Here is a 15,998-nt window from a genome sequence, read left to right as displayed (position 1 = left end):
GCCAAGGAGTCCCGGCAAGAAAGAAGCTGTCTCTCCAATAAAAGGTCCATAAACGAGAAGTGATTTATTTATAGAATTTTAATGAAATCTTACTTAGCTAAGGATCCACCCCCCAATAAGTTAAGAAAAAGATTCCTTTTTCTAAAGTTAAGGAGATCTATCTTTTAAACCACCTTTATATAATGCTTACATTCTTCTGCAGCCTTCCATATGTCTCCTCACATATTAAGTATTTTGAGATGGTATAAATATGCTCACAATAACTGAATATAATTTTTAAAACTGCTGTATCTTACCTAAACCTGATGATGAAGAAACACTTCCTGTAATGGAAGATGTTTCAGTTTGGTCTGTCAATAGTCCTTCCATTAAAGGCAGAGATAATTCAGACGAAGGAACAGACGAATCATAGATTCCGGAATCTCGAGGCATATCTTTTAGATTTGAAGCTTTAACAACATGTAACAATGGCTGAAGAACAGAGCTGCCACTACCTTGAGTGTCCTCAGTTTCTATATCTTCTCCAAGGTTTAAGTGCTGAATTACACAGTGAGAGTCTGAATTCCCTGCTGAAGTAATATTTACATCTGTTTTCAGGTAAAATTCACCATCCATCACTTGTTTATTCACCAAGTCATTTAAAACTAAACCCGAATCAAATTTTTCCATTGCAGGCTCTGAGTAATGTAAAGAAGGTGGAGGAAAAGGAATAAATTGTTTCTCAAACCAATCTGGTTCCTGATCAATGAACTGATGCATACTGCAAATGGCGACATAAAGTGACCTCCCAGATTTGCTCCTGAAATAATTCCTTTTACTAATGTTAACAGGAAACACCTCTGAATCCTGCACACTAAGATCTCTGGAGTGTAAATGTGAATACAGCTGAGGGAGATTGTCCATGAGTTTGTATTTTGTACTTAGATCCAGAATACTGGGGATGTCTCCTTCACAGGAGTAATCAAAGTAGACTGCAATGAACTTGCAGAGGTCATTTGAATTCTGCTTTGCTTGGCGAAGCTTCTCTGCAACAGTCAGCACAGCAAACAGGAAGAGTTCTCCTTTCCCTGCATCTTTGGTTACACCTCTGTGTTTCCAGTTCTTCTTTTCAACAAAGTATTTCATTCCCTTGGAACACACAATGATGATAAACTGGGACTCATTTATTGTTTTAATAAGCCACTCTTTCTGACCTTCTTTGCAAATTTTTAGATCTTCCCACAAATCTAGAGCCACCTGGAAAAGAAAACATTCTGGTTGATATTATTAGATTACTACATATATTTGCTAATAAAATGTAAAGGAGATAGTGAATCAGCTTGTATTTACCCAACAAATGAGAATTAATTATGAATTTAACTACAGCTTGACCCTGATGGAAATTTTTTAAAAGATAAGCAAATAATAATTAACGTAGCACTGATAGTGGAAAAGCCACAATCAATGATCTGTCATTCACCAAAAAAAGCAAGGCTTCACATGCATTCTAACCTTTGCTTGCAGGCTGCATATTTCACTAGACTAAGGAAGTGGACAAATTGCTACAGGAAATAGAAAAACCTTCCAGACGATTTGGTTTTTTGTTTAAAAAAGAATATTAGTTACTATATGAACCCATCTTTCTGCTCTGAAAAATTTATCATGAAATGTGTTTCATTTTGTACTTGGTCAAATCTTCTGAACATTCTACATGATTTGAAATGCCTGTCTAACCTGCTATCATCAGAAAGGATTTTTAATATGGTTGAGTGATTATTTTAAATGGCTACTAAATGCCAGTTTTTGGGTTTTATGAGAAAACATTCCAATTCCATATGAAAAATACTTGTGCAACCGTTCCATTGTACACAGAGCATCACTTCTTATATAAAATGCAACAGCTTTAATAACAACACATACTATTTCTGTCTGTAGATGTTATCAATATTTTGTCATATAAATCTGAAATTATGCCTCATATCGTATGTTCCATGGTACATAGTTACAGCAGTAAGAGTTCACCATAACACTATTCCAAAGAAGTATGGTGTAGCAGGGCTAAAGTAGGTCTCTAAAAAAGGGATTCAAGTAACTTACTTACCAAACACTTTGCTGGAACTATTCTAAACATGAATAAATGGTGACCACCATCACCAAACACGAGGCATCGATTTGTTACTGTGCTTGGCCACTAGAGGCCAGACTTGCAATTAAAAAAATACGGTGGCAGGATTAAAATGCAGCCAGAATTGAATAAATTGTCTTGCCTTTTTACAGTTGAAAAGTCAAAGACTGGCCATTTCAGAAAGCAGTCTGAGATTCTAAGCCTCATCTTTCAAAGCAACAACTTGAATGTCTCTCTCACAGCTTTAAATCACAAACAAGACGTGCTGATTTTATAGCATTAATGGAACAGGAGGGAAGTAAAAACAAACAAACAAAAAATTAATAAAAATTAATATATAATGCCAACAATTAATCCTAATTACACATATTTTGTTCTATGAGAAGGGAGTTTTGATAGATTTAACTAGTTTTAAATTACAATATAAAAAATATTTTAGGAATACTTGAGTATATCAAGTAGACACCAACAGCTCTTCGTGGCTGCTTGCTATAAAGATGTAAAACCTACTAAACAAAAAGCAGTTAATCCAGAACAAGCCAAAGATAGCTGAATGAATGTCCCAGAATCAATGCAGTACATATTTTCCACTACTCTGTTTTTCAAAGTGGGCTATGATCTGTTCCTTTCCCTACTCAAGGAAAATGTTTTCTCCGTGGAGAGATTGAAATACCTCATTTTCAAACACATATTATGATGAGTTTGGGGAGTTCTGTTTCAGTTAAGGAAACTCTTGTTTACAGAAGATATGTTGAGTTTACCTCACAGCCACAAAAGTCCTGAAGAAAATAAGCAAAGCACTGGATGACATTTATGTGTTTCTGGCAATCTTTATTGGAATAGCAGATGAATACTTTTGGTCGGGGACGAAGTCTTTCCACATGGAGACCTGCAGCATATGCTGAAGATTCTGAGCTCTCCTCATCTAAATGGGAATATATATTTTCTAAATTGGAAGAGAGAAAGAGAATTCACACTATAAAACTTGGCTTTGTTTTCCTTTTTAAAACATTTGTAGGCTCATTACTAATGCATACAGTAATGACTTTCTAAAAAATATATTTATTTCCTTTCCAGGCTCAAAAAAAGTTGCACAGGCTCTACTTCTCCAGGTTATGAGTTGCAACAAATGTGGAACAAGGATTCAAAGTGAAATGCACCATTATTACTGTACAACTCAGAAAACTTAAGAAACATTTATTTTATAAATAGAATGAGGCAGTTTCACCTCTATCCAGCTTCAACAGTCTTCACCTCTTCATTAAAATACTACAAGCCTTAAAGATGTATCATCATCAAGAGTTTCCTGAGTAACAGAGTTTCTTGTTTTAACAAAAAAAAAAAAGGAAAAAAAAAAATCACAAAACAAACCTGGTAAGAATATTAAATTCCAGGAACACAGATTCCTTCAGAATATCATACAGTATCTCTGTTATATAGATATACACATGTTTGGAAATTAATTTGACATTAATTTGAATTAAGTTATGATTAAGTTCAATAAAATAGCTATTAGTGTTTCTTTCCTTGTAGAGATGCTTTTATGCTAGAACATTAAATCTGTTCTTATGCCAGACTAATTCAATCTAGTTCTACAGTTGATTAAGCTAATTTGGAATAAAGCATAAGAATTTCAAAATACAAATATCCATCTAGGGATTTAGTTTAGAACAATTCATCAGGAATAACTGTCCTGGAACAACTCTCTCTGTAGACAAATCCTTCGTGATTTGTCTGGGCTTTTTGTTGGAACTGTGCTGGCTGTGACCAAAGGGACAGCTACAGAAGACAAGAGGATAAATGGATTTAACTCAGATGGCATATAGCACTTGCAGTAATAGCTCAATGCCAAAACTCAGATGGATAACACAGATATGTGAGGTTTGGGGAAATAATCTCTTTTTCCACATTTATGAAACTGCATGATTCCCTAGATTCTACAAAATATGCCAACTGCTTTTTATTATCTCAGTGTAACAAGTGTGGCTTGCCAGCTCCTGGACATATAGGAGAGAGAAGTCAGTGAAGAGAGATGGAATCTAATTTAGAGAAACATCTGCAAGTAAGTTTTAGAGTAAATTTAGGAATATGGCTTAGGATGAAGTGTAAAGGCAACTTCCAGGAAAGTGAGCAAAACTGGAATCATAACTACAGGTAGTATTCCAGACAGTTATGGGAATTGTATTGGTATCAAGTGGCTTTACTTTCCTTCTGGTTTAAAATAAATATGAATTAGATATTTCTGAATGAAATAAATGAATGTTTAAAATATATCTAATTTACAGATCTGTTTGTATGCTACGTGGCCATGTAGTATGCTCACAAACAAAAAGAAACCTGAAACCAAAAATATTTCCCAACAGCAATTTTCCTTTCTCTTCTTTCTACAGGAAGCCCTGATCTGTGCTACAATACTTTCTAAGGCAACAGATTAGCATCAAGCACTGATTGAGAATTTGCTACAACTTTGAGCATACAAAAAAGCTGTGGGGAGGAAGGAGAGAGAGGTAAAAAAAAGCAATTAAAGCACTTCAGATAAAGATATTTCTGGAAAAGACCTGCTAGTTAAGACTCCTTTTGTTGCAAAAGTGCATGTCAGATGAAACCCTGTACTGAAAAAACCCTCTTACCTTGCTGTTTCTTGCGGCACATCACTGTGAAAAGTGTTGCAAATGCTGAAATGACAACTAAAGGCACTGTGATGGCAATAGCTCTTATTGGTCCAGCCCACGGAGAATGTACTTTGAAAAATAAAGCAGAATAGCCATATGGAAATAAACTAAATTACAATTATCTAATAAAATATTCATACTTGGAATGAACACTGCTGCAGCAAACTTATCAGGTAATTCTCGGACATACAGTGGAATCAAACATCATGTTCTGCTCCATTTTAAAGAGGTTTTATGCAGATTTTCCCCAGCACTACAGCATTAGAGTGAGTATCATAAGTAAGAAGTGTTGTGTGCCAACTCATATCTCCCCCCCTCCATGAAAAGGACTTTACATGAAGTGTAGTTTTGATAAATATAAAAATAGTCATTTTGACCTGACAGATTTTTATTCCAGGGTGCTGAACTAGCCACTTAGAAATCACTGTCCTCCTGCACATACTGCCTTTAGCCATGTGTAGTAGGATTCAGTCTCTGTTGCCCATTGCCTTAATCTGTGGCTGTTTTGTGCCAGCAGTTACATTCTGAAATCCTTATTTAGCTTCTCAGTAACTGGTCTGACACACAGACATGCCAAGCATTCGCCTCACACGTTTCCTAGATGGCTTAATCTGATTTCAGGGCTGAAGTACAAGGCAGGTAACATGTTCAGGCTGCTCTCAGTTGCATTATTTCCACGTTACTTCATCCATCAGTTCAATGAGATTACGACACAGGCTATGATTCTTCATATCCATATATACAATCAAAGTAACTTTCTGATAAAATCCCTTCCAGGGATATATTGATCCAAACTGTACTAAATATAAATGTACAGAGATACAGATGTGTATGTACAAGTGTGCATGTCTGCTCTTTTTTCATTAGGTCAAGAGATCACAGCACAAGTGCCTCAGTAGTCTTGACTGTGGCAAACTGACACAGATCAAATCAAGATTTATTTCCAACATAATTCAAACTGAATTTAAATTTATTAAAGTAAATACTGTATACTGTTCAGAAAACAAAAATCATACCTGGTTTTAGCGCATAGTGCATTGTTTTCCTTGTTGTATTAGTGTCATCAACCAGCTTTGAAAAGTAAAAATTACACTTTATTTTGTGGAAATGTATGTTTATTTATTTTCTGCAATATGTAAACATCTATAACAACTTTCATGACCAAATAAGAATAAATTTATTGTTAAAAAAATTCAAATTAAAGAGCACCAGAAACTAGCAATTAGTGACTTCATTTTCCTTTGTTGGAACATAGTTTAAGGTTGAAACATCAACTTCCAGAGCTTCCACACTATCATCATCATCAAGAGAAATACCCAACTTTTACATATAGTAAAAATTGACCCAACTACAGAATTTCCATTACCAAAATCAAATTCCAAGAACTATAAAGGCCCACTTGAAGGCCTGAACTTTACTTGAAGACACAGATTAAACTGGCATGCACTCAGGGAAGCAAAGCTATGGAAAAGCCAAGAATCTGTTTTAAAACTTTTACTTGCCCAAGGTAATTCAGTAGGAATGCCTGAAGTCCAATTTTTCCAAAAAAAGTGATTGAAATAATTTAATTTCAGTTAATTTGTCCATAAACATACTCAGTTGTAGTATAAATGACTGTTTATAAATATTACCTCAATTATATAGTCCCCTGGAGATACATTCTGAAGAACACAACTTGTAGTATCTGTGTTTTGTTCCTACACCAAAGAAAGAGAATACATTGCAAGCCATTCACATACTTTTAAAACCTAATAAAAATACATTCACATTGATTTAGACATATACAATGGCCTCTGTATTAGGACACTTTAAACCAGCAAAACTAAATCTCTCCATTCAAATATGCAAGGATTACAATCCTCTGCCTGCAGAACTAAAAGATGATTACCCAAAAAACTCTTGAAAGATTGGTCTAATGCATAACCTCTATATCATATCCTGGGGCTCCCTGGCCTTCAGAGACTAGGATGGAAGGTTGACCAGTTATAACAAACTTGCAATTGAATAAGTAACCAGTTAGGCACTCAGCTGCCCAGAAAGCCTAATTCCATGCACATCTTAAAATGAGAGCTATCTTGTGATACCATCTCAGATGGCAGGGGAAAGCAGGAAATAATATATATAACAAACATAATAAAACAGCAGTTTGAAGTACTAAACACTTGTAGGATCTTCAAGAGAGAAAACAGACTCTTCCCATTTGCTTTTACTATACAGCTCTGATGAGGCCCTCAAATTTTGCCTGATGAGTGCTACAACAGTACATTTATTATTTACATAAATAATACAAAATAGTTTAAAAAATTAAAAGTTGATCCTATATTAAGTTCTTAAAGGTCTATAAAACATCAGAACATCTAATATGTTAATAGGATTTGTGCTTTTATGAGTTGTGAAACTCAGCGACCTACCTGTTTGCAGGCCTTTTGCTTAAATGGCCCTTCATGCTTCAGTTTGTAGTGAAGAAAGTAGTACCTAAACCCGAAGTTGTGAGGTGCATGATCAAAGGACACTTGCATGTTAAAACCTTGCTGGGTAACATTCAGATTCCTTGGCTTCCAGTCTGTGGGTGAGATATTGATGCATTGGAAAAAAGTGACTCTTCGAGTACAGTAACTTTTAGTGAGATGAATTTACAGGCAGTATTACATTCTACTTACAAGGTTTGCAGACAAGGTTTTCTGGCTGTAGCAACAATTCACATGCTACAAATAAACACAACAATTATTAATGATACAGTATCAAAATGCTTTGCTAATCAAATAGAAAGAGGGCAAAAGAAGGGAGTTCATAGGTTTGAAGACAATACCGAGAACTTCTTTCCCAATTTCTAGTATGCCTAGAGTATATATATTTTGCAAACTTAGCTTCTTTTTTATGATTTTAAGTCCCTTCTCATCTTTATGTGAGCAACACAGGTTCATTAATTTGAAAACACGACTCCTTAGAGAGTCAAAAGGGATAGGGACAGGCATAGCACAGCAGGAGAGAAAGCTGAAACTAGCCCTAAATGCAGTTACTCAGAGTAATAACTATGCTGAGCACTATTACCAGATAAATGTTACTGTGGTCTGCATCAACAGAAGTCTTAACAACATTTTTAAAACTTTTATAAGGCAAAAAAACCTATGTAGGACAAATATCGATACTTCACCCCAAAGGGTCCTCACAATTTCTCTATATCTCATCTATACTATTTGAGCACTCAGGACCTTATGAGCCAAATGCTTCTGAGAATCACGGGAATAATCCTGCTGTAGGCAAATCCCAGATAAACTCAGGCCTACCTGAGACTTTTCTTCTGATTCCTGTCTAACACATATTATCATGCACCACAAATTTCTCTTGGCATCAAAATTATTTCCCCCTAACAGCCAGATCTTCCTTCAAAGACTAAGTCAGTAACTATCTTAACCCAGACTCATCTAACATCATCATCTACTACTTTGTTCTGCTGTGAGGACTAGAAAGCCAGGGGCAGAGAGGCCCCTTCACCCATTGGTGAAGAAATCATATGCAACACTTACGTCTAGTCCGGAAGAAAAACGGGTGATAATTACTTTCGTTTTTAATGGATGGAAAAGGAACAATCTTTATAAAGTAATCTGTTTCAAACTTCAGATTTACAAAGGGCTGGGATTCCATTCCCTACAAAAAGACAAGATTGCAATGTATTTTAAAATCAAGTATTGGAACTGAAAACATCTTTCAAAACAAGCCCAGTTTTCCAAACATAAGAAGAAATTAATACATAAATAATCCTTTCTCTGCTCCTCCACTAGAGGAATCCCAACACAAAGCTGGAAGTGGACTATTACAGATGTTCACCTCTATACCAGAGTCACTCAAATAATAGTTTCCAACTTCAGAAAACTTCTATACAAGGAGACAAGACCTGTCTCTAGATCAACAACTACAATTAGTTTAAAGAATAATACATTTAGGAAGCAACCTGCATCCCAGTAATAAGCACACTGAATATGTATTTTGAGATATATCTAGATTTACATGCAGCGTATAAGCACACAATGAAGCAACAACTTTTCTTGAAACAAAGCACTTACTGTTCGTTTGAAATTGGGGCTGAGCTGCTTTGGATCTTTTAAAAGAATCTGCTGGCATTGTCTTCCTTCTGATTTTAACTCCTCAAGTATCACTCGAAATCCTTTCAGGTATTCAATCCCTGCAAACAGCAGGGCATTTAACTTGAAGACTAATATTTCAAAATGTATAATTTGGTATTTTATAGGATTTTAATATATTTCATTTGCCTTTAAAATTAAAGATTACCATTCATGTGAAATACGTTTCTGTTGTTATATGTCAGTTCCTTCCACATTTTCTGTCTTGCCTATTTAGAATTCAATCTTTGGCAAAGGCTGCAATTACTACACACTTGTGAAATGCTTACAGCAGAGGTGCCCACATCTCAGCTGGGGCTTGCAAATTATCACTGCAAGTTATCTTTACCTTCATCACCCTCAGGAATAGTTTATAGTAACTTCACACTTCCATTATTAGCAATGAAACACATCATTTTTCTAGGAAATTACAGAAATACTCCTTTATAACACCTCCCTCTGATTTCTGAGCCTACCAGATTGAAGTGATAAGCATTTGTTACTTCCTTAGTTCTAGTATAGTGAGGGATAACAGAAAACTTTACTTAACTGGAATGGAATTTATTCCAGCGAGTGAATACTTCCAGTTATTTATAACTGATGCCAGAACGACATCCATTTTTTATCAAGTTACTCTAAGACAACTAACTCTCAGCACAGTGTCTTGACATTTCCACCATTCTCATGATGGAATTACTTCATTACATGACTAAAAACTGAGTCGCCATGCTGCAAATGTCACAGGACAATGGCACAGTGTTACCCTGTGACAGTTTTGTGGCTCAGGTATCAAAATCACTTCATAGTTCTTCAAGATTAACTGCCACCATTACTCCCTCTAATTACAACTCATAAACAGGATTATGTATGGCAGAATACATGTTTATCAAAGACACAGCAACAGCCTTTGCAAGCCAAATGCTACATAAATATAAATGGATTAATTTGACTTCATGCTATGCTTGTCAAATTAAAAAACATAAACCCTAAATCATTTTCCACAGACCTCCGTTTCACTCGTTTTCAGGTTTTTATTTGTTTGGGTTTTTTTAATGTTTTATGATCTTGTAGTAGATAAAGACCAGGAGGTGCCCAATGTGTTCCTAATATTCCATGGAACAAAAGCACTATTTGTGCTTACATGAATACCATGAAAGAGAAAGTGTCCAGTCTCTGTGTCACCCAAGATGCTTCAATGGTAGTTCTGTCCTCAAACGCTTTCCAAAGGATTAACCTCTGATCATTACAAGAAAGAACACCAAGCTTTGTTTCCCACAGAGATTTGATTCATCCAGTCTGCAGCTGAAGATTAGCAAGTGCTTCCAGCTGCACAGTATTGCAGGATTAAGTGTCATTTTCAACCTCAGAAATTGATCAGGGGTTTATGTTATCAAATAAATTATGAAAGTATGATTCAACACTGGGCAGCCACAAACAAAACCCACAATTTTCATACCTTCCTAAAATGTTTATTTAATAAATGCAAGGCTAGGCTAACAAATTTTAGATCAAGTTTAATAAATACATGTTTGCATTATTAGCCATATCCTATAATTTAGGATGCAATCCTTCCTTGCAATCCTGGAAATCTGCATTTGGAAGATTTTTAAACTAGGCTAGGAAATTCAGGATCCCTCATGTACCACATGTAAAAGCTTAATGTCTGACATAAAGACCACAAGATTTCAAAAAAATGTAAATAGGAGTTGTAAAATTTTCTTCACATGCCCCAGTGAATCACCTTGTGCACCCCCCACTTTGGAGACTGTTGCTCTAGTGAGCAAAAGAGTACTTCCAGTGACATTTAAGTGACAGAAGAATGTTCTCTGTGACCAGGCCTGACAAAGAAACACATTCAAGTTTGTGTAGCTATGACTGAATAATATTTCCACTTGCAAGACAATCTGCATCCTACAGAATCTAAGTGTATTGGAAATTAAACTCAATCACTGGAATGCACCAAAGCCTTGGGGCAGAGGAGAAAATCAGGGCTATTGCACCTTATGAGAAGCAGGAAAAACTCAAACTGGAATAGTGAAAAGCAGCTCAAGGCTGCAGAAAGCATCCTAGTTTTAAGAGTATTTCAAGTGAGCTAGTAAAAATAGAACTTTTTAACAGCTTTGCAAAGCTGCTTTCTTCTTAATCAGTTTGCTTCCATGATTCCACATATCATTTAATTTTTTTACTTTATACTGATCAGCAAGAAGCTGCTACTGAAGACATTTTCCTCTCCTACTTACCGATGGCATTTGCTGTCCAAAGTATCGTCACTGCAACCTGTTCATAACACGCTTGCTGACTGAGGGTTATGTTCTGCACATCTCCTATCACGTGTTTCCCCACCGAATTCAGATAAGGTGTGCAGTCTGAAAACATGGAGAAATAAACACTTAAAGAAAAACCTTCTAGCCCCTGTTCTTGTGCCATGCCAGGGCAAGTAAATCATAACCTGGCAACTGCACCCAATCTTAAAAGAGCTGTTCGAGCAACCAGTTTCCAACATGACCAGTATCTTTCCATGTAAATAAAGAATTAAGTTAATTTTGTAGCTTTTCTTCAGGACTGAGCATAGTAAAAGTACATGTGCACAATTTAATCTATAAAAATAGTAAATCTAGATGAAGCTTATGTCTTGGGACACTTAATAACACCAAACTTTGAAAATCATTGAGCACAACCATTTTCACTAGTTGCTCTAGTTCACAGGACTCTGAAAGGGATTACCTGTTTATACCATGTAGCCTGTACCACAATAAAAGTAAAAATGATGTGTTGGGACTCCCAAAAGAGAACGATCTTTTCCTCACTAATTACTCAAAAGAATATGAGGACAGACATTAATTTTGTGCATGTACATTGCTTAAAGGAAGAGAGTATTGGTTAGTAATCAGGCATGTATGAGAACAATGAACAACGCAAAGCTTTAGCAATAGTGCTCAAGAAGTGCTTTTCAGCCACAATCCTGCTTGATCCTGACCACAAAGAGCCTACTGCCTAAATCTATCTCATCTCTGTCATCTGTTCAGTAGCGACATCCTTGAAGACTATTTTACTGCCACTGGAAAGAACCAAACAAAACTGGGTTTGTCTTGATATCCTCACAAAATACAGTGTATTCTCTAAGGCTGCACGTCTGTGAACATGTGACTATAGAAAACCTCAACTTTAAAAAAAAGTAAAAATAAAATAAACATGCTTGACTTAATTGTTGAACTTGACCGTGTCTTTATGCATTCAAAAGAAGAAAATAAATAATCTCAAGTTCTTTTACTTTTAAGCCCTTATGATGTTTAGGCTCCTATTTTGTGGCAGGAAGAGAAGTAGTGGCCAGAGAATTCGATAGTTCTAGAGCACCGTACACATGAGGACATGTATGCACAATGATTCTGCTTTTGAACCAGTGAAGCCAACAAAATCCAGAAAAAGTTGACCAGTAGACTATATATTACTGACTGATGATTAATTCTAAAGACCTGAGATTTGTCTATCCAGAGTTTGAAGAAAAAAAACATGAAGAACCAAATGTTATGATAAGCCAATGCAGGAAATTTAAATTTAATTCAGAGGTGTGATTTTAAAGGCGAAGAAAGAAAAATTATTAACTGAGAAGCAGCTTCAGAAAACAGCTTTTTGCTCTGAATAACAATGGTAAGGGTTATTTTATGTAACTGCCATGCAAATAAGAACAGAATTGCTTGTACCACATTGCCTTTTAGAAAAGCTGGCCAGTTGGTACTTCCTCTGCTATCTGCAGAATTCTGCTACGAGTGAACTCAATGACAACGTGAACTTCGTCTTAGGAGAACAGAGTATCTTTCAATGGAAAGTTTGAGGTAACAGGTTTTTGCTAGGTCTGGATCTAATTAAAAGCAAGCCCAAGACTTTGGTTGCTGGTTAGTAAAGTTTTATGGTCAAATGACAATTTGCCAAAGTGGAATATAGTACAAATCTCAGAAGTTTGACTGTGAGTCACTGATTTACATTTTTAAAGAACAACAGCAGAGAAAAATTGCACTTTTCAGGAAACTACTTCTTTTACTTGAATACAAGTGCAATATTAAAACACTCAAACATTTGGTTTTCACCTGAATAAATAATCTAACCAACTAATTTAACATAAAATATAGTTTGCTTGAGTTACTGTATGGCAAAAGAAAAGCCTTTAAATCACAGCCAGCAAGCCAAACTCTCTTTTGTGCTGGCTTACTCATGATAAGTATGTGTTTACATATTATACAAACTCTTTAGCCTTGATATCAGGGAACTCTTTTCCTATTTTCCTAGTACTGCAGAACTTAAATAACTCCTTTGTCTAGGAAGAATGCAGTGCCAGCAGAATTTTGAATTAACACTTGTCATTGGTTAAACACAGTTCCTGGTGCCAGAATTAATGGAAAAAAACATGACAGATCCCGGGACTTAAACAGACTCCATTGTGTTACCTAAACATGGGGATCTCTGTTCTGACTGATATTATTGCCCATTTTTCTTTAGGTAGACAAAAAAAACAACAAAATCATAGCTCTTCTGTAGCAAACACCTCTTGCACAATCCAATCTACTTCAACTTTTTCATTTTAAATATTAACATCAAGTAACATTTTTTAAAAATTCGGTGAATTATTGCAAATTCAAAAATTAACATAAAAACAGATGTAAAAAAGGATGATCCCAATGAAACAAAAGCACTGTTGTTTGGTTTGCTGAGACATGCTCTCAATGCTGAAATGTTGCTCACATTCAGCATGTGAGGTGATTTCTTTGGGTAGGCAAAAAACCAACGTGTGAGTTGCCCTGGCTTTAACACAAACATGACTGCTGTAAATTAGGACCTTCTCTTGACCCAATCTTGAGTTTATATTGATGATGGTGACTAACTGCCCAAATAAGGATACATCGCCAATGCAGTCAATACTCATACTTTACTGACTAGAAAACATAGGTGACAAAGATGTTTAAAAAATTAAAACCACAAGGTAGAATCATTTAGTAGCCATTTGAAGAGGTTTTTAAGTATTATTTCTTCAATCTGCTTATTACTGTTATCATGCTAGAAATTACTTTCTTCTTAGTTTAGCTTCAAAACAGACCACATCTGCTACAGTACTAAAACCATCTGTCTTCACTGAAAAAGTAGACAGCAATTTTCCACTAACCTGGTCCTTTAACACTGCAGCTAATGAAAAGTTCCAACTACTTTAACTAGAGAAAGATATGCTATTCAATATTCATATTCAGTATTACACATTTTTAATATATTTTCTGCATACCATTTTTTACCTTTAGACACACTTCACACCACTTTCCCCCAAAATTACCCACCAGAGAAAAGATGTTTAAAGCTTGAAATAATCCTTTCCTACAACTTTGTGTGTAGTGGACCCTTCAATGACATAATTCTTTCAAAGAATAAAACCATTCTCTTTTCCAGCCAGATACCAGGCAGATGACATAGGCCAATCTGAAAGTAAAAGTGCTGCAAAATATTCCATCATTTTCTTATCAGTGAAACACAGGAAGATGATCTACCTGACCCAGTAGAAATAAATGCAGATTTCAAAACCATGTCAATATTAAACAGCTCATGCTATTCTTACGGCCATTTTTAAGAGACATATTGACACCTGTGATTGAGTTCTTGGTTTTGTGAACACAGTGCAAACTTTCAACTTACTGTCGTATTTAAAGGTGATATTGAGTAGTCCATTGTTCTTGGTGACTGACGACAGCCCCTGCAAAGAGATACCACGAAAATAATTTGAATAAAGCAAGCTACGTTGAACTTACAAAGATTATTTTGTAAATAGTTTGTTCGAGGACAATCAACTTAAGAATCTTTGCTTCTGTTTGGGCACAGCATCCATCAATCTGAACACAGTCAATGACAGAATAGATTGCATGCACCCACATGCACTCACCTGTGGTCAATTTTCCAAATGCAATACTCAAAGCAGTGAAAACAAAGAGAAATTTCAATCTGAAAACAGTATTTGCGTGAAGACATGAAATTGTGTCTTTACTAGTGTGACTTGCCCAGTAGATGTGGATCACAGAACCTCATGTTTGAAAGAAAGTTTTGTGATCAACTTCAACCATCTAGGTTAATCATGCCCATACAAAATCCACACCTTTAATCAAGGTTTAATGAGAAATCAAATTGGGTTCTCCAGGGCAAACACAATGCAAGAAAAGAGAAGAGAGAATGTCATCCTGAAAAAAGCTGATCTCAATTCCACAGTAATGAAAACAAGTATCAGAAGTTCAAACAGAGAGAAGAAAGAATGTCAGCTCTGTTTTTCCAGTGAAAATCATTTTAGCAAAATAAAATTAAGAGCAAAACAGTATGAGATTTGACTGAAGAGCATCCACCACCAGGCAGACACTCTTCATCTTATGAACTACCTCAGAACAGCTGCCTGAAGGACTGAGTCTATTATCTCTGTGTCAACTGGACAAACTAACTAAGCACATTTTGAGCACACCTGGAATTCATCTACAATCAAGTAATCCTTTTTTTCTAAGTCTGATATTCAATGTTCACAAGAACTACACAGAGCTCAAAGCTTAACATAAGCTGAGATGAAACAGGACAAAAAACCTCTGGCCTATTTAATCATGTATTTGATTTGCATATGGAATAAACTCTTACTGCAGAGAGAGTATCAATGCCCAGTGCCTAAACATGTACCCACATCTATCCTTCATTAAATTATTTTAAAGAAACATATTTATATGTAAATTATGTTTTGGTGCCTGATATAATTCTTGTGGAGTTTATATTTCCATGTGCTTTGAGTTGTACTTTGTTTCTGCACTAACTCACTTTTCTGTTGTATTTATTTATGCAAGAGGCCCTCATACAGAGGCCCAAATCATTTTACCATGTATTGTAAATATTTTAGATAAATTGTTGTTGAGAAGAACAAAAACACTGAGAGAGAACTTTACATTTCCATTTTCCCATTGATTATTGGCTAAAATAGAAAAATAGTTAAAGGAGAACAAATGAACCAGTGGATATCCAACTGGAATAATTCAGATAATTATGCCCCAAACTTTTCCAGTATAAGTGCATGTGGTAGAAATCCATTTTGCTACATCA

General features: G+C 35.6%; 1 protein-coding gene across 1 annotated transcript in view; it reads right to left on the bottom strand.

The window, feature by feature from the left end:
- Nucleotides 1-15,998, bottom strand: part of IL17RD (interleukin 17 receptor D) — a 62,023-nt gene that overhangs the window by 5,036 nt on the left and 40,989 nt on the right. Inside the window, exons 2-12 of the mRNA XM_051627578.1 lie at nt 14,571-14,628; nt 11,138-11,263; nt 8,841-8,959; nt 8,304-8,424; nt 7,437-7,481; nt 7,188-7,339; nt 6,408-6,473; nt 5,793-5,847; nt 4,735-4,845; nt 2,866-3,050; nt 297-1,236 (exon numbers count right to left, since the gene is read on the bottom strand). Coding sequence (XP_051483538.1) covers nt 297-1,236; nt 2,866-3,050; nt 4,735-4,845; nt 5,793-5,847; nt 6,408-6,473; nt 7,188-7,339; nt 7,437-7,481; nt 8,304-8,421 — 1,672 coding nt within the window. The 5' untranslated portion in view covers nt 8,422-8,424; nt 8,841-8,959; nt 11,138-11,263; nt 14,571-14,628. The remainder of the gene's footprint in view (nt 1-296; nt 1,237-2,865; nt 3,051-4,734; nt 4,846-5,792; nt 5,848-6,407; nt 6,474-7,187; nt 7,340-7,436; nt 7,482-8,303; nt 8,425-8,840; nt 8,960-11,137; nt 11,264-14,570; nt 14,629-15,998) is intronic.

The sequence above is a fragment of the Apus apus genome, chromosome 9 (genome assembly GCF_020740795.1).
Source record: "Apus apus isolate bApuApu2 chromosome 9, bApuApu2.pri.cur, whole genome shotgun sequence".
Taxonomy (NCBI): domain Eukaryota; kingdom Metazoa; phylum Chordata; class Aves; order Apodiformes; family Apodidae; genus Apus; species Apus apus.
Note: the sequence above shows the minus strand (reverse complement) of the source record. Positions and strands in the feature narration are given on the sequence as shown.